Source organism: Ambystoma mexicanum, chromosome 3q (genome assembly GCF_040938575.1).
Source record: "Ambystoma mexicanum isolate Mex_15411 chromosome 3q, UKY_AmexF1_1, whole genome shotgun sequence".
NCBI classification, from domain to species: Eukaryota; Metazoa; Chordata; class Amphibia; order Caudata; family Ambystomatidae; genus Ambystoma; species Ambystoma mexicanum.
This window is the reverse complement of record NC_090926.1, coordinates 461,906,790-461,922,244: the sequence shown is the minus strand read 5'-3', so window position 1 is coordinate 461,922,244 and position 15,455 is coordinate 461,906,790. Positions and strand designations below refer to the sequence as shown.

The window sequence follows — 15,455 nt, the reverse complement described above, 5'->3', positions numbered from 1 at the left end:
GTCCTCATCCTACTTGAGCTCTCCTCTGCTTTTGACACGGTCAACTATACCACCCTGCTCAATCGTCTCCATGACAACCTGGGTATTACCAATCAGGTTCTTGCCTGGCTGACCTCTTTTCTCTCTGATCGACCCTCCCAGGTACAACTTGGGTCCTTCCTATCCTCTATCTCCCTCTCTACCTATGGTGTTCCCCAGGGGTCTAACCTCTCACCCTGGCTTTTCAACCAATATCTGGTAACTCTCGCCTACTGCATTTCCATTTTCTGCTCAAATTTCCAGTGCTATGCTGACAACACCCAACTCATTTTCAGGCTTCCCTCATCTCCGACTGCCTAATCGCCATTCAAAATTGGTGTGCCGCAAATGATCCTTGTCTAAACGCCAACAAGCCCGAGATCCTCCTCATTGGTACACCCCCTCCATCCTTTCCCCTTACTCTCTGGCCGGCCTCCCTTGGCTCTCCTCCTGCCCCTACCTGCGAAGCTAAGAACCTCTGTGTCATCTTTGGCTCCACTCTTTCCTTCTCCGCACATATCTCTGATGTCTCCGAAAAGTCAAACTTTTTACTGCACCTTCTTAAAGGCACTCTTCCTTTCCTCTCCTTCCCTCAGAAGCTCCTTGTCTCCAGTGCTCTGATTCTCTCTAGGTTGGACTACTGTAACAGCTTCTTTATGAATCTACCTGCCTCCACTCTCGGCCCTTTACAACTAATACAGAACAGGACTGTGAGATTTGTCCTTGGCCTCAAGCCCTGGGATCAAATCTCTCCAGCTCCGAAATCCCTTCATTGGCTCCCTGTGGTTGTAAGGATTAAATTTAAAACCCTTTGCATTGTCCACAAAGCTTTCTGGGGCCTGGGACCAAATTACCTTCAACTATCCCTCTGTAAATACCTCCCCTCTAGAGCCCTTTGCTCCTCCACCACTAACTCCCTCAGGGTCAGTCGTTTTTCAAAGAAACAAGCTGGTGGTAGATCTCTATCTTCGGCTGGGTCCTCCCTCTGGAACTGCTTACCTGCCACCTTGAAACTTGAGGAGAACCATCTATGGTTCCGGAAGCTCCTCAAGACCTTCCTCTTCGCCTCTGCCTTTGCGCCTCTTCTCCCCTGCTGATCTGCTTTTTTTCTCGGCAATGCTGCACCTGGCCACCCTCTTCCCTTCGGGCCCAGGTACCTGCTCACCCTGCCACCCTCCTGCACTGCTTCCTGACCACCCCTGTGTCTGTACCCATACAGCCCCCCCTCTGCACTTATCAGATACTCCCTACCTGACTAACCCTGCACTTGGCCACTCACAGGCTGCACTACCACTGCTTTGGATCACCTTATTTATTTATTTGACTTATTATTTATCTTGTCCTCTTCTATGCTCTGCACTTTCCAATTTCTCCACCCAGCCATGCACTTTCCCCCCTTTTCCCTTCCCCATGCACTTGCATGTTCTCAAGGACACTGGGCCTAGTAAGATCGTTGTTTTTGTTTTCTCCCCCGTTCCCCTCCCTTTGCCTGTTCGTGCGCTGAAACCCCTGTGTGCGCTTTATGTGTTAATAGCAAGAGAAATCTGTTTATCTGTGGTGATGTGGACCAAATAATGATGTCCATACATTTAACTTTTGCATGTGTCAGCTGGATGTCACATATGTTTTACTCTCATGTGAAGTAGAAAACTCATTTTTACTCCCTAGAAATCACATTTACTCTCAAAGTTTAAAAATAGTGAGAAACATACTACCACCTCAAAATCTTATCTGGAGTACTGGTAGGAGGGCTCATGGACCAATGTGGGAAAATGTTAGCTAAGGCTTATGGGTGGAAGGATGCGTTTTACCTCAGAGAAGAAGGGCAATTGGAGAAAAAAAAAGGTTCCAGCCATGAAGGTTGGTGAATCAAATGTAAGTACTATTTGTTTTCCTTTCTTCATTTTTATTTGGTTATAAATAAGCCTTACCATATTTTAATACAGCATTTCATAGAAAAAATAACGAATCTGTTAATTAAAACCTTTACAAATCATTAACAGCCTAAAACCTCGAATAAGAACATCCTAATAAAATTCAGATTAAAACTTACTTTAGAAAAATGACAGCCTTCCATTTCAAAACAATTAAGGCTAGACAACCCTGTGCTGTTCCCATTACTCACTTAAAAATGCAATACTAAAACAAATTCCAACATCAGGGGATTTAATATCAGTGAGTCTAGGAAGTGTTTAACTACAATCACAATCGCAGTCGTTCTCCCAGATAAACATAGTTGCCACACAGACTCATGATCACTTACGGAAAAATGTGTCTTTTTGGCATCAATGCATGGCAGAGAGTAATGAAATGCTTCAAAGTTTCCTTTTCATTTTCGCTTTACAAAGGGAGAAATTTCCCACATCGAATTAAAACATCCCTGGTGGGTAGCATATTCCACTGCAAACGGAGAAAGTTATCTCTAATTCGAATGTGGGGATAGATCGGTAAATATGGAGCCAGCGTACCTGCTATTTTGTAATCAGCACTCAAGTGGCTCAAAGATTTGTGCGTGTGTATCCCCCCCATAGTAGTAGCCAAATCATAGCGTGACAGCTCCAATTTAACTTTCATAGGATTTGTCGCTAATTCTGTCACGGATGACCCAATTTGGTTAATATTTCTGCAGAATGTTAAAAATGTATTCGTAAAAATGGTCACCTTTATTCTAAAAAAAATTGGCGTTAAGTCGACATATAAAGAATCCTTCAGCGGATTTAAAATTCTATAATAAAAAATGTTAAATGTCCAATTGCCCCTTGCTTTAAGAGAATAAATGCCCAGCTCGAAGCAAATCAGTGCCATTGGTGTGCAATTTGGTAGCCGCCACAAAGTTTTCCAAAGAGTGTAAAAAAAACACCCAAATTGCCTGAATTTCTGAGCCATATAAAATCTTGGGTACAATTTACCCCTCATAAAATCTCAATGCTGGGACTCAATGAGAATTTGCCATACCTACTATCAATTCTGTGCACTTGATTCATCAAATGTATCATCCGCGTCTTCAACCATGCTTTAATAAATTCCCTTTGCGGTCTCGCTACAATAGAAAAGCCTAAGTAAATAAAATGATCAACCAACGCTATAGGGCTAGTTTCAACATACCAGACACTTTTTTTGAGCCAACCTATGCCGCTTGCATTGCATGTTTGTTTTCTCCACATTCACCTTCAGAGAGTGAGCATTTTAAAAAATGCCAAAAAGCATTAATTACGCGCTGTGGTCCTATTTGTGTACAGTAGAAAATGATAAAAATCGTTCGCTTAGGCCAACCATGCAACTATCAAGTTGCAAATTTTGGGGACGGCAGAGGTTAAGAATTTGCCAACATCCAACATATATACATTAAAAAGGGTCAGCGCCAGCACGCACCCCTGCCTTACACCCCAAAATGTCTTGATTTTGTGAGACAGGGAACCCTGCTTATCCAATCTGATTTGTACATTTGATCCTTCGTAAAGACCCATGAGGTGCAGTAACCCTTTAGGAGTACCCAATTGATCCAATTTGGCTCATAAAAGGCCACGATGGACCACGTCAAACACGGCCGACAAATCTATGGTGGCCAGAAGAAGCCTGCGCTGCCTCCCAGTGCAGGCATGAATATGCTTTAGGCTGACCTTCTTTACTTACAAATGCCTTAAAAAGGTCAAATGCCGCTATATCTAATGGAAATGATTAAAAAGAAACAATACACAAGATCTCTTAGATCAAATAATATGAACATCTTGATCACCCCTCACTGTAAACTGGCCAAAACCCGTAATGGAGCATTTATGGCAGCGTCGGCAGCAGCATGGAATGCATTATCCCCCGATATCAGAGGCATTGACTCTACAGAGGTCTTTAAGAAAACATTGAAGACCCTACTATTCTATTAGCCTGTGCTTACTTTTTAGAACCTACTCTGATACTTCAGCCTCATATGTTAAACTATTTAAACTATGTTTCATGTTGCATCTCTTTTTATGTCTGCTCCCTTAAGCCCTTGGGTACCGCATTGCTCATTATAAACATAAACAATCTGATCAAAAGGACTGCCAAAATATCTGGATTTCCTTCGAATAACAGATTAGTTTGTTTGAGCCTGGGGTCCTTGAGGGGCTAATTTTCCTTATAATATCCCCAATCTCACTAGTGACAACTGGCAGGATCCAATCCTTTTGTGCGTAATCATAACCCCAGATTCCTTTGCCAGTTGAGCTACTAGGCTGAGCAAAGAGAGCAGTAAAATGATAAACCCAAGTCGCTTCTGAAATAGGATTTATTATGTTCACTGATTCAGGGGAATCCATATCATTAAATATCCTAGAGTTTTTATTGGCCAAAAAAGACAACATGTGTACCCCTCAAAAATCAATGACCCTTAATCGAAAGTTTTTATGTCTGATTAGCTTTTTTATAATCTTGATTTTTATCCGATACTAAAGGCTTAGGGGATCTCTTTATTACTCTAATTGCTGCCCTCAAACTTTTCCTTCGGCCAACTACCTCCCCTCATAAAGATGCAGATGTTTCCTTCAAGACTCTTTGGTAGAAGTTTTATGCATCAGCATACTTTGCTCAAGTAAGGAGCCAATTGAAACCCAAATGTTTCCACTGAGAAACAGGAGAGCGAATGGCATGGGAGTTAGTGATGACAAATATGGCAAAGATATAATTGGGTCTTCTAACTGATAAAGGATTCCAGCAAACTCGATTTCCAGCCATATCCACGCTCAAATCCATGGCAATGGTTCCAGTTTCTAAACCAGTGAGATCCCCATCAGAACCCCTGTGATAGTGCTAAACCAGTGCTAAACCAGTGAGATCCCCATCACAAACCCTGAAGATAGTGTGCAGTGGTCACTAAATTCTGTGGGGCGAATATTTAAGGAGTGACATCTATCAAACAGACTTTGGCTAACGAAGATGTAGTCCAGTGGTGATTGATTAGAGCCATTAAACCATGTGTACCGGCTCGGGACATCCCTGACTGCTCCATTTAACATTACTTGTCCAATCCCACTGAGCGCTTTGGACCAAATCTGGCCCATATAAGCTTTTCAATGTTTCTTTGTTCTGCCTCTATATGATACCAAAGGAGCCCTGCATACAGCGTTAAGATCCCCTGAGAAGAGTATCACTCCTCTCTTCCAGAAATCCAACCAGTCATTTATACATTCCAAAATGTTTCCTAGAAAATCCCCACATGCCAGTATACATTTATGACAAAAACTTCAATTCTTGGAATCAAGTGCAATTTGAACATGGGTTGCCAGAATCCCAAAAGAGACATCAACATTAGCAATTATAGATAAAACACTGGAATATTTAACCAATGTTAAGAGTCCACCATACAGTCTTCCTGCCAAACCCTTTAATGCAGGTGTAAAGGAATACCCATAGCCATTGTCAATAGAGCATTCGTAAGCCACGTTTCTTGAAGATGTATTGCCAAATTCGGATTGAATAAGGGGTTTGGAGCTGGATTAGTAAACCGATGAAGATGGCCCTGCGTGTTCCATGATAAAAATGTCAATTCAAAAGGCTTAATGCTTTGTGCTGTGCCCGGAGGATGATCGAAAAGTAAATTATGTCCTCAAGTGACCCCACAGATTCTATTGGTCGAGATGGATGGAGAATATCAGGCACCCAGCAAATGATCTCTCTTACTGGCTTAGTGGGAGCCTTGGGGACATCAAAAGTGGCCCACAGACTGGATCTCTCAGTATCATGTACTGATGTAGGTTTCAGTAAAACAAAATCTTCTTGCTCAGCCACTCTAACAATTTGTTTGTGGCATACAGTAAGCTTAAGACCCAGTTTCTGGAATGTTTCAACACAAGTGCAAAGTGAGTACTATCACGAGGAAGACTAGGAGCAATGAGGATGACCAGTAAGTAATTTGATCAATAACTAAGGTATAGTTATATTTTTAAATAGTAATATATTATTGTGCATCTAGTGACTGGTTAGAATTGTTGCAGTTCGGTTTCGTTTGTTGGGTAATTCTGAAAAGATGGCAGAAAACCAAATGGGTTTAGAATGCTGTTCGGGCCGGACAGATGAGGATCACTTGACAGCTATGTAAAGCGATCTTCAGCTGCTTACAACAGTTATTAGCCACAGTAAATCAATTCCATGATTTTAACGCTATGCAAACTATCTCTACAACTACTTTCGCCATAGTCACTGGCAAAGCAATGCAGAAAATACCGAAAATGAAAACATCTCACCTGGTTCTTGGGAGGGCAGGACATGTACCGACCAGACATATAAGTGAACTTCATCCTGCTCAGAGACCACCTTTTTGCAAAAAGACGTCTGACAGATGTCATTGCTTGGCTTCAGAATTGGATTCGAGCAATCCCCGATGGCAAAAAGAAACGGTCAACTACAACTGAATCCTAGCATTGTGTCCGGAGAATAAAAACTCTTCAATTAATTCCGTCTAGGCAGGACATCGGCTTAACTGAAGCACAGACATCCTCCAACCACTTAACAATATTTAGAAAGTCTGCCCTAAAAGGGAACAGTTTGCATTTCTCAATGACAGGTGGCAGAAAAAGTGCATGCGGCGATCAGGGTAAAGGTAAGAACATAGGAAAACCCGAAAAAGCAGGAATAGAGAACACTAAATAAAAACCAACGAATAGAGTTCAAGAAGACGGAGTTCTTGTGTAGAGTGAAAAACACTTGCACTGAACAAATGATCGCCGAACTAAGATATTAAACTGTAGTATGTGTGAATGCTATGTAGTGTTCCGTGAGCACCATACATCCATCCATTACTGAACCTTGACTGGACATCGAGAAGGGACCACAAGGAGAAAGACTAACACGGAAATGTGCTCGCTGTCTGGAATGGGATAAACAGGGCGGACATCTTGGGACGGTGTGACTCTAGGACGACAATAGTGTAAACTGATTTCAGTGAACGGTAAAAGAAAATAGACGATTGAACTAATTTGCAACAGTGGCGAGTTGAAGGTGACCACACAGTTTGATTTTAAGATCACCAATACGTTGAACTGGGCATATTTTACGTTCACTTTGTTAGGCAGTCTTTCGATGCGAGCCTGCGAGGCCATTTCCGAGTTAAAAATCTGTATTTAAAAACTGCCAGTACGTGCAAACAAAATATATACATATTTTAAGGACCGTGAATTTCGCTAATGTATACTTTGTGTCACTTTGATTAAATACATTCATTGTGCATATTATAAATTAATAATCATTTTCAAAACTGATACATAAATAAAACAGAAAGAGTATATTACAATTTTTTGAAAGCTCTTGAGGATACATGCCCTCTGCCACATATTTCGAAAGAGCTCAAAACAATATAACAATTCCAATATGGCTGCCTAATTTGCGCATTTTCAAAAAGGTGCTTCGCCGGTCTCGCTCCTTTCGCTGTCTCTCCATGGCTGGAAGTACTGTGCTCTGGCTGCTGAACTGAGACTCTGTGGTTCTTCCTGCTTCAAGATCTTGATTGTGGTGGTAGTTACTTCATCTCCAAACATGGCGTCAGGCAGCGGGGTAAGTGGTCAGGGAACGGTGGTGAAAAGGGACGATTCTGAGCATGATAATCCCGTATAACCTATGCTACGTGGGTCGGGTTTAAAGTGACCAAATCGAGGACGGGTTTAGGATTTTGTGAGAGCTTGGCGTAGGGAGGAAATGGGCTGGGAATGGGATAGCAAGTGTGGGTTCTCTGGTAGAGAGAGGATCTCCGGGGTGTCAAAGGGAGGGTTTACTTTGGTAGAGGTTTCTGGGATGGCAGAGGAAGTGGGTACTGATATGCATAGTGGTCTGGGTTATATTATTGGGTGTATATCGTGCTCTCCTCCCTTCTAAAGGTATCCAGGCTATTAGACGGATCTGAAGGAGAGTGGCTTGAGTAGAGGGGGGAAACAGCAAGATAGTACCACGAGTTTTGTCTGGTGAGGAGCGCAGACTATCTATTATAGCAGATTGCTATTCCATGTTTCAAGGAATTAAAGTCATCACAAAGCATAACAAGCAATACAGTGACGAGGAAAATGGTCTTCCTGCTCTTCTTCCACTGGTATCTTACTAAAGGCTTCCGTTGCTCGTTTTCTCATTGTACCCTATGTGTCAAAAGGACCTGGGAATTGGCAGTTGAAGGAAAGGGGCTATCTGCAGCACCTTCCATAACTAGCTGATCTAAGTTATGGCAAGCATGAAAGTTTGGTTAAGAGAAAAGGCAGCTTTAGAGTTTTAGAACTTGGGCAACCATTTAAACTTCCTTTAGTATGTAGGTTGGCAGGCTGAGTGTTATCTCAAACTTCGCTCGAATTTCTCAGGGGACGTGGCCAGCCCCTCACATGCTTCAAAGTATTCTCTCACCCTGCACACAGCCACATGCATCCCTTAAAGTGGTGTTATAGTCGTTACTTAACTTCGATTTCAGAATGGTGCAGAAACCTTGCAGTGGTCCTTCCGGATGAAAGGAGCAAAAAAGCTAACATGTGGTGTCCGAGAAGCTTGGTGCACCATACCTTGGCCTAAAGAAGGTGCAAGGGCTGCAGAAAGTTGAACAGAAGCATTTTCAGAGATTGTATTTGCGTAGTTTTGACGCTGGTTCCAAAAGAAATGACGCTGTTCCAAAAGAAATGAAAAGCAAGCTTGGCTATGTGGCCTCCTTTTTGTTTGCCTGGACTTTTTCTGCCGCCTTATGATTATTAGCTCATCTTGCCCATGCCTGCTTCTTGATGGCCCATACTGCATGCATATGTCTAGCCTACTATTGGCACCCCCTCCCGACATGGTCTTCAGCTTTGCCCTTTTGTCTGTACATACTTTGTCAAAATAGAGGGGGCTCTCACGGTTGACGGATGTAAGGGTGAGCAGCAAAGAGCGATACTCGGCTTCTGCACCAAAGGTAATGCCATAAATGCAGCAATATAAAGGAGCTTTTATTTAACTATAAACAAGTGTAACAATCTCCAGGCTCTGCCTGATGCTCTGCTGTTTGGTCTGGTTAATGTGTCCATAATCATTGTGTGCTGCGCTGTACACATTTGCCACGTTGATGTTCGGCATTGGGGGATTGGTAAATTAATCAATTTTAAAAGGCTGTAAACTTTTCGGGTGCTTTTCTTTGGGGTCTTTTCTCTCCCCTGGTGAGGTATTTTGTGGATTTTTTTTTGTCTGAGCTGCTGGCGCAAAGGCTATCTTTCTGCCGTGCTGCATCTGCGAGATGATGGGCACCATTGGGCAGACTGATGTAGGTGGGGTATTTGAGACTCTGTGGGGCAGTTTCAGACTTGTGTGCTGTGCGTCACTGCTGTGGCCTGCAGATGAACATTTGATCTTTGACCTGTGCCTTTTGTAATGTGTGTACAAGTGACCTTGTTTTGTACAGCTCCATTCTGTTCATGTCCACATCTGTTCTCTTTCAACACGTTTTGGACAACGTTAGATACTTGCAGTGGCTCACTGAATTTTACAGCAGTAGCCTTGTTTTTTCTTTGCTGCATTACCATCGCTCAGTCAAAATTAGACGCTCAGTAGCTTTTCAGGCTGTCTGCAGTTTGTAGTTATTTCCTATGCCAGCAACGTGCATTGTGGCTGTTGAATTTTAAAATTTGCTCACCGTGGAATCATCATGGTGTTGACTGGACAGCCCCATATCGGTTGAAACAAGATGACCTGCCGTAGAGTTGGCCCCTATTTGAAAGCTTCAAGCACCTTTTCAACCACCTGATTACCATTCCTTTTTGTAGCATGTGAACATTGTGGGGTTTCTTTAATGAATCTGTTTAAAGCCACTGTTCACCTAGATGATCTTGAGTGTCTTACATTAACTATGTGGACGACACGCAGATCCTCCTACACCTCACAGGCAACTACGAGAGAGACTCCACATCACTCAACATCTATCAGATCATCCAAACCTGGATGGCTCAACATGAACTGTGCTTAGACGACAAAATTGAGCTCCTATTGGTAGGCAACCAGACTTGTCTCAGAAAACTCAAACCAGAATACGTTACTATAGACGATAATACCATCACTATGTCAAAGGAAATGTGAGTGTATCTCGACTCATTATCGCTCCCTAGACAAGTCAATGCCACTCTCTCATTTGCAGCATACATAGCTAAGCTCACCAACACTAACATTGGACCAACACACATCCAGGCCACTATTGAGACTGGATAGCCCAACACAACTGCACCATCACAGCTAACTCACCAACACCGTGGTCTGACCACCATGTCATTCACTTCAGTATCCCCACTGCCAGGAATAAGCATGTCCAGGCACCACCTCTGCCACAACCCCTTTCCAGAAGCTCTAGCCAACACACTAAAGAAAAACCTCTCCCATTCCTACTGGGACCAGCTTTCAGGCCCCCCTTCTCGGCCGCCCCAGAGATCCTAGCTCGCACCTACGACATAGATTCAACTGCCGCTTTAATGGCTATCTCGCCTCTTAAACCATGGAAGGCCAAACTAACTAGTCACACCAACGCCTGGTTCACCTCAGACCTCCTTGTACTACGATCTAAGAAACATGCAGCACTATCCCTATGGCAAACCACTCGTACAGATGAAGCAAAACTTACCTTCGAACTTGGGGCCAAAGAGTACAAAAAAGCTATTATACGTGCCAAAGCCATTTCATTTGAAGCCCAATCCAACACTAAAGAGATATTTTCTACCTTCAGGCACTTAAGAGAGCCACTCCACAGAATTTCACCCAAGACCAGACCTGGTGTGACGGGATTCAAACAGTCATGAACGACAAACTCAACACCCTCCAAACCAAAATACAGACAACCAGACAATCCCTGAATATAGCCCCCTTTGCCTCTACGCCCCCCTCCCAAAGTCACCTCCAATTCTTTCTCCTTCAAGGAAATTAAAGAATGCGACGTGACTAACATCATAAAATCCATTAAGCCATCTAACTGCAAAGGTGACATTTACCCAGCCGCACTCATTAAGGAATGTGCGACCATTTTCACCCCCTTTCTCACAACATTTGTCAACACCTCCTTTGCCACTGGCAAAGTCCCCTCATGCCTCAGAGAAGCCTGGGTCCGTCCCCTCATCAAAAAACCCACCCTCGACCCTACCGCACCTAACTACCGGCCCATTACCATGGTCCCCTTCAAGCTCAAGATATTGGACAAAGCAGCCTATCTACAGGTACAGCAATTTATTGAGGAAAACCAACTTCTTGGACTACACCAATCTGGATTCCGGCCAGGACACGGGACCAAGACTGCCCTACTCGACCTAAAAAACCAAATGGATGATGCGAGAGATGCAGGGAAGCCCGCTCTCCTTCTCCTCCTCCTCCTCCTCCTCCTCTTGGATCTATCGGCGGAATTTGATCTTGATGACCACGAGGTCCTATGCCACCACCTAGCTACCACAGCCAAATTCTCGCCCAATGCCACTGCATGGATCTCTTCCTTTCTGCAAGGAAGGACCATGCAAGTCTTCCCCGACCTAGCTTCAGCCTCACCTACCGTCATTCTATGTGGCGTCCCACAAGGTTCTTGCATCTCGCCCACCCTCTATAATACCTTTACACGGTCCCTCTTCCTCATCCTCGACTCGCTGGGTATCTCGTACACTAATTACACCGACGATACCCAGATTCTCCTCCCACTGACGGGTGACTGTGACACCGACTCCAAGACCCTCAATGACATTTACAATACTATCCAAGCATGGATGGCAGCCAATGGGCTTTGCCTGAACTAGGATAAAACCAAATTGCTTTTGGTAGGTTCCAAGGAAGCACTTAAGAACCTCGACTCCCAGTTCAGTCACTTTATGATCGACATCAGAATCACTGTGGCTGACTCAGTTTAAACATTGGGAATCTATCTTGACTCCAATCTAACTATGACTAGGAAAGTCGATGCTACTGCCTCCTCAGCCGTATATCACTCCAAACTCATGACTGCAGCCAGACCCTTCTATCCAAGGACAATTGTATTACCATTGCAAGAGTTATTACTGGATCTAGATTAGATTACTGCAATGCCTTCTTCCTGGGTACCTCCACCAAAAACATGGCCAAACTACAAGTAATACAAAACAACACTCTGCGTGCTGCCATCGGAATCCCGAAAAGGGAACACATCACAGCCGCCAGGAAACGGGCGCACTGGCTCCCAATCAAAGAAAGAGTCCTCTTCAAAGCCCTTGCTCTCACTCATAAGTGTATCCACCACACTGCCCCACCATACTTCTCAGAGAGAATACACTCCACAAGACCGACCAGAGAACCCTATACCAAAATGCTCTCAATCCCCAGAGTCAAGAGTGCCGAGCCGGGGGCGCTAGCTTCCCTTACCTGTCAGCCCTACTGTGGAACGCCTTGCCACCACCCTTGTGAGAAGATTCTCTCTTAGCATTCCGCAAAGCCGTGAAAATATTACTCTTTACATAAGCACAGACTAGTTCTGCCTCACAAACTCTTCAGCACCTGTCTTGCAATGTATTATGTATCTATGTATCTCACAATTGTTTTTCATTTGAAATGTCTAACACTGGCCGGCACAGTCTGTTAGTCTGTGCAAGGAAGTGCACAGGGGGCCACAGACGTAAGTACAGTTTCCCTATCACTACTCTGTCCTCCACCCAATACGCGCCACTGAGCGGCGGCGGGGAAAAAAATAAAAGTAGACCTTCACTGGGTGATGAGATGGACCATGGAAGCTAGAGAGAGCAACGGAGAAGAAATTAAGGTTGCATCCTCCAGTAGCTTAACAAGAAAGAGGAAACAAGCCCTGAACAACAACCCTTCTAGACAAACAGAACGGGAAGGCAGTGAAAAGAAAACGGATCGCCTTGAGAAATTGAGTAGTCTCAAAGTGGGACTACTTAACACACGATGTTTGAACAAACGCGCAAATAACGTAAATGATCTGATAAAGGAGAAAGCTCTAGATAGGATCTTTTAACAATGTTTCTGATAAACTATCGGCCCAGTATGCAAAGCTGTGGTTCCCGAAGGGTACATCATGTATAACACAAAAAGAGACACTGGAATGGGAGGAGGTGTTTCCGTTATAGCTCGCAAAACATTGAACCTCTTCAGAGCCAATTTTGAATGCACAGGCTGTGAAAGCATTCAACTAAAACTTGCATATACCCCAAACGATAGTTTAACATTATTGTTATATACAGACCACCTTCCTTAATTAGTGATTTTGAGAAAGAAGTTACAACTGAAGCCTCTCGACTTATATCTAATAAAACATCCACCTTGGTAGTTGGTGACATGAATAGGTGGAGAGGGACTAAAGGGGACAAGGAGGCCATAATACTGGAAACAGCAATGAATAACTTGGATTTCCCTGTATTAAACAACAAACCTACAACCTCCCAAGGTAACCAGTTAGAGTAGGTGTTTACCAACAACCTGAAAGCATATAATTTTGTCCCGGAACCATGTATCTGGTCAGAACCTCACTTGGTTACCTTTTGTAGTGCAATTGAATCAACCGGCATCTTACATTGAAAATCCCCATACTAAAGTATGGAGCAGAAATTCTGAAACCATACCTACAGAGCATCACCGACTCCTTCACAGAAAATGACAACTGCGAGACCTTGTTGGAAAAAATATAATAAACACATGTAAGAACTGGTAGAGGAGAAAGCCCCACTTAAACACAAACTGGTGAGAAAAAATAGTAATCACCAGATTTGGTATAGCGAAGAACTAAATAAACTAAAACAGGAGAAGAGGGCCAAAGAAAGATCATGCGCCAAAATCCCACTTTCGCAAACAAAGATGATTGGAAAAAGGCCGATTACAGGTATAGGAAAGGTATCGGGGAAGCAAAGAAGAATCATTACAACAAAGAAATAGAGGCAGCGACCAACACATCCAGTAAAATCTTTGAAATACTTAAAGGGATTGAAAAGCCGAAATCACTCTCCCGTCCAAATACTTCAACTAGGGAAGAATGTGATGGGGTACAAGAAGCTTTCGCTGCCAAGAAGGCTCGAAATATCATTACAGCCAGAAGAGAAGGAGAGCCCCTTGTCCTTCCAGAGGAAATAAGTAACCAGGAAGGAAGAGAGAATTTCAGCTTCCTCCCTATATCTGAGGAGGAGCTATGTAGAGTGTTGGCTAAAATGAAACCCACCTCCTGCGCAGAGAATATTCTGCCTTCCAAAATCATACTGGACAATAAAGACATTTTTGTTTAGTACTGACAGAGTTAATGCCTCCTTTAGGGAGGGGGGAGTACCAAAGGAAATTAAGAAGGTGACTATTACCCCATTAGTGAAGAAACCAGGGCTGGATCCGAAGGACCCCAGTAATCTGAGGCCCATAACAAATTCATATTTTATCCTGAAGGTCCTAGGTAAAGTTGCCACAAACCAACTACCAAAGCATGAAGAAGACTGGCACCTACTGCATGAACAGCAATCGGCTTTCGAGCCTCCCACAGCACAGAATCGGCTATGCTCGATCTTCAGACCTACATGTTAGACCTGATAGATAAGGGCGGCACTGGTATCCTTATGCTGTTGGATCTCTGCGCGGCTTTCGACTTGGTAGATCACCAACTCCTGCAGGAAGCACTGGCTAAAACAGATGGTTGCTTGCATAAGGCGTTGGAGTGGTTAGCATTTTTGAAAGACAGGAGTGCTAAGATCCACTGGGGTGACACATTCTCTGAGGCTGCCCTGATCTTGTTTGGTGTCCCCCAGGGTGCTAGCCTGTCACTGCTGCTATTTAATTTATATATGAGAAGTCTATGTGAGCTCCTGGAACAAATCGGTGTGTTCTTTACTAACTACGCCGATGACACGCAGCTCATTTTTGAACTCAAGGGAGAATACAGCATCGACAGCACAAAAATATCAGAGGTTTATCGCATTGACATTTGGATGCAACGACATTGGATGTGTCTTAATAATGCGAAAACCGAACTGATGATTTTTGGGACGCAACAGGCCAGATCCAAGTTAGGGACAGAATACCAAACCTTTACTATCAAACAGGCTAAAATCCCAGTGGTGCCCCATGTAAAAACCCTATGGATGGTTGTGGAAGCATCAGTAGGATCCGAGGCTCAGGTTAACTACATGCAGAAAAACCATGCCTACTGAGAGCCATAAGGCCATTTATTAAGGAAGCGAATGCAGCAACTATAGCAAGAGCGGTCATTCTGTCACGCCTTGACTACGGTAACGCCTTACTGATAGGAGCCACAAAGAGGGATATACAAAAGTGTCAGGTCATGGAAAATGACGCAGTCCGAGCTACCAAGAGAATCAAAAAAATGGAGCATGTGACTATGGGGAGAAGATCCCTTCACTGGCTAAGAGTGGAAGAGAGAGTACACTTTAAGGTGATGACCACAGTCCACAGATGTCTGTATGGAGAAGCCCCGAGATATTTTAAGAAGCAATTTTCTTTGTACCTGCCTCAAAGACACCTTA

The 15,455-nt window shown here is 43.6% G+C and overlaps 2 protein-coding genes across 5 annotated transcripts in view; one reads left to right on the top strand and one right to left on the bottom strand.

Moving 5' to 3' along the window:
• Positions 1-6,823, bottom strand: part of LOC138582676 (histidine--tRNA ligase, cytoplasmic-like) — a 556,920-nt gene extending 550,097 nt beyond the window's left edge. For 2 of the 4 annotated variants that reach the window (XM_069654214.1, XM_069654216.1), the window contains exon 1: positions 6,237-6,821. In XM_069654214.1, the coding sequence (XP_069510315.1) occupies positions 6,237-6,338 (102 nt within the window). In that variant the 5' untranslated portion in view covers positions 6,339-6,821. Of the gene's footprint in view, positions 1-6,236 lie in introns of all 4 variants that reach the window. The other 2 variants (XM_069654213.1, XM_069654215.1) reach the window with 2 other exon arrangements.
• A 524-nt stretch (positions 6,824-7,347) lies between these two features.
• The window catches only part of ZMAT2 (zinc finger matrin-type 2), a 204,485-nt gene continuing 196,377 nt past the window's right edge, over positions 7,348-15,455 (top strand). The window contains exon 1 of the mRNA XM_069654212.1: positions 7,348-7,542. Within this exon, the coding sequence (XP_069510313.1) occupies positions 7,525-7,542 (18 nt within the window). The 5' untranslated portion in view covers positions 7,348-7,524. The remainder of the gene's footprint in view (positions 7,543-15,455) is intronic.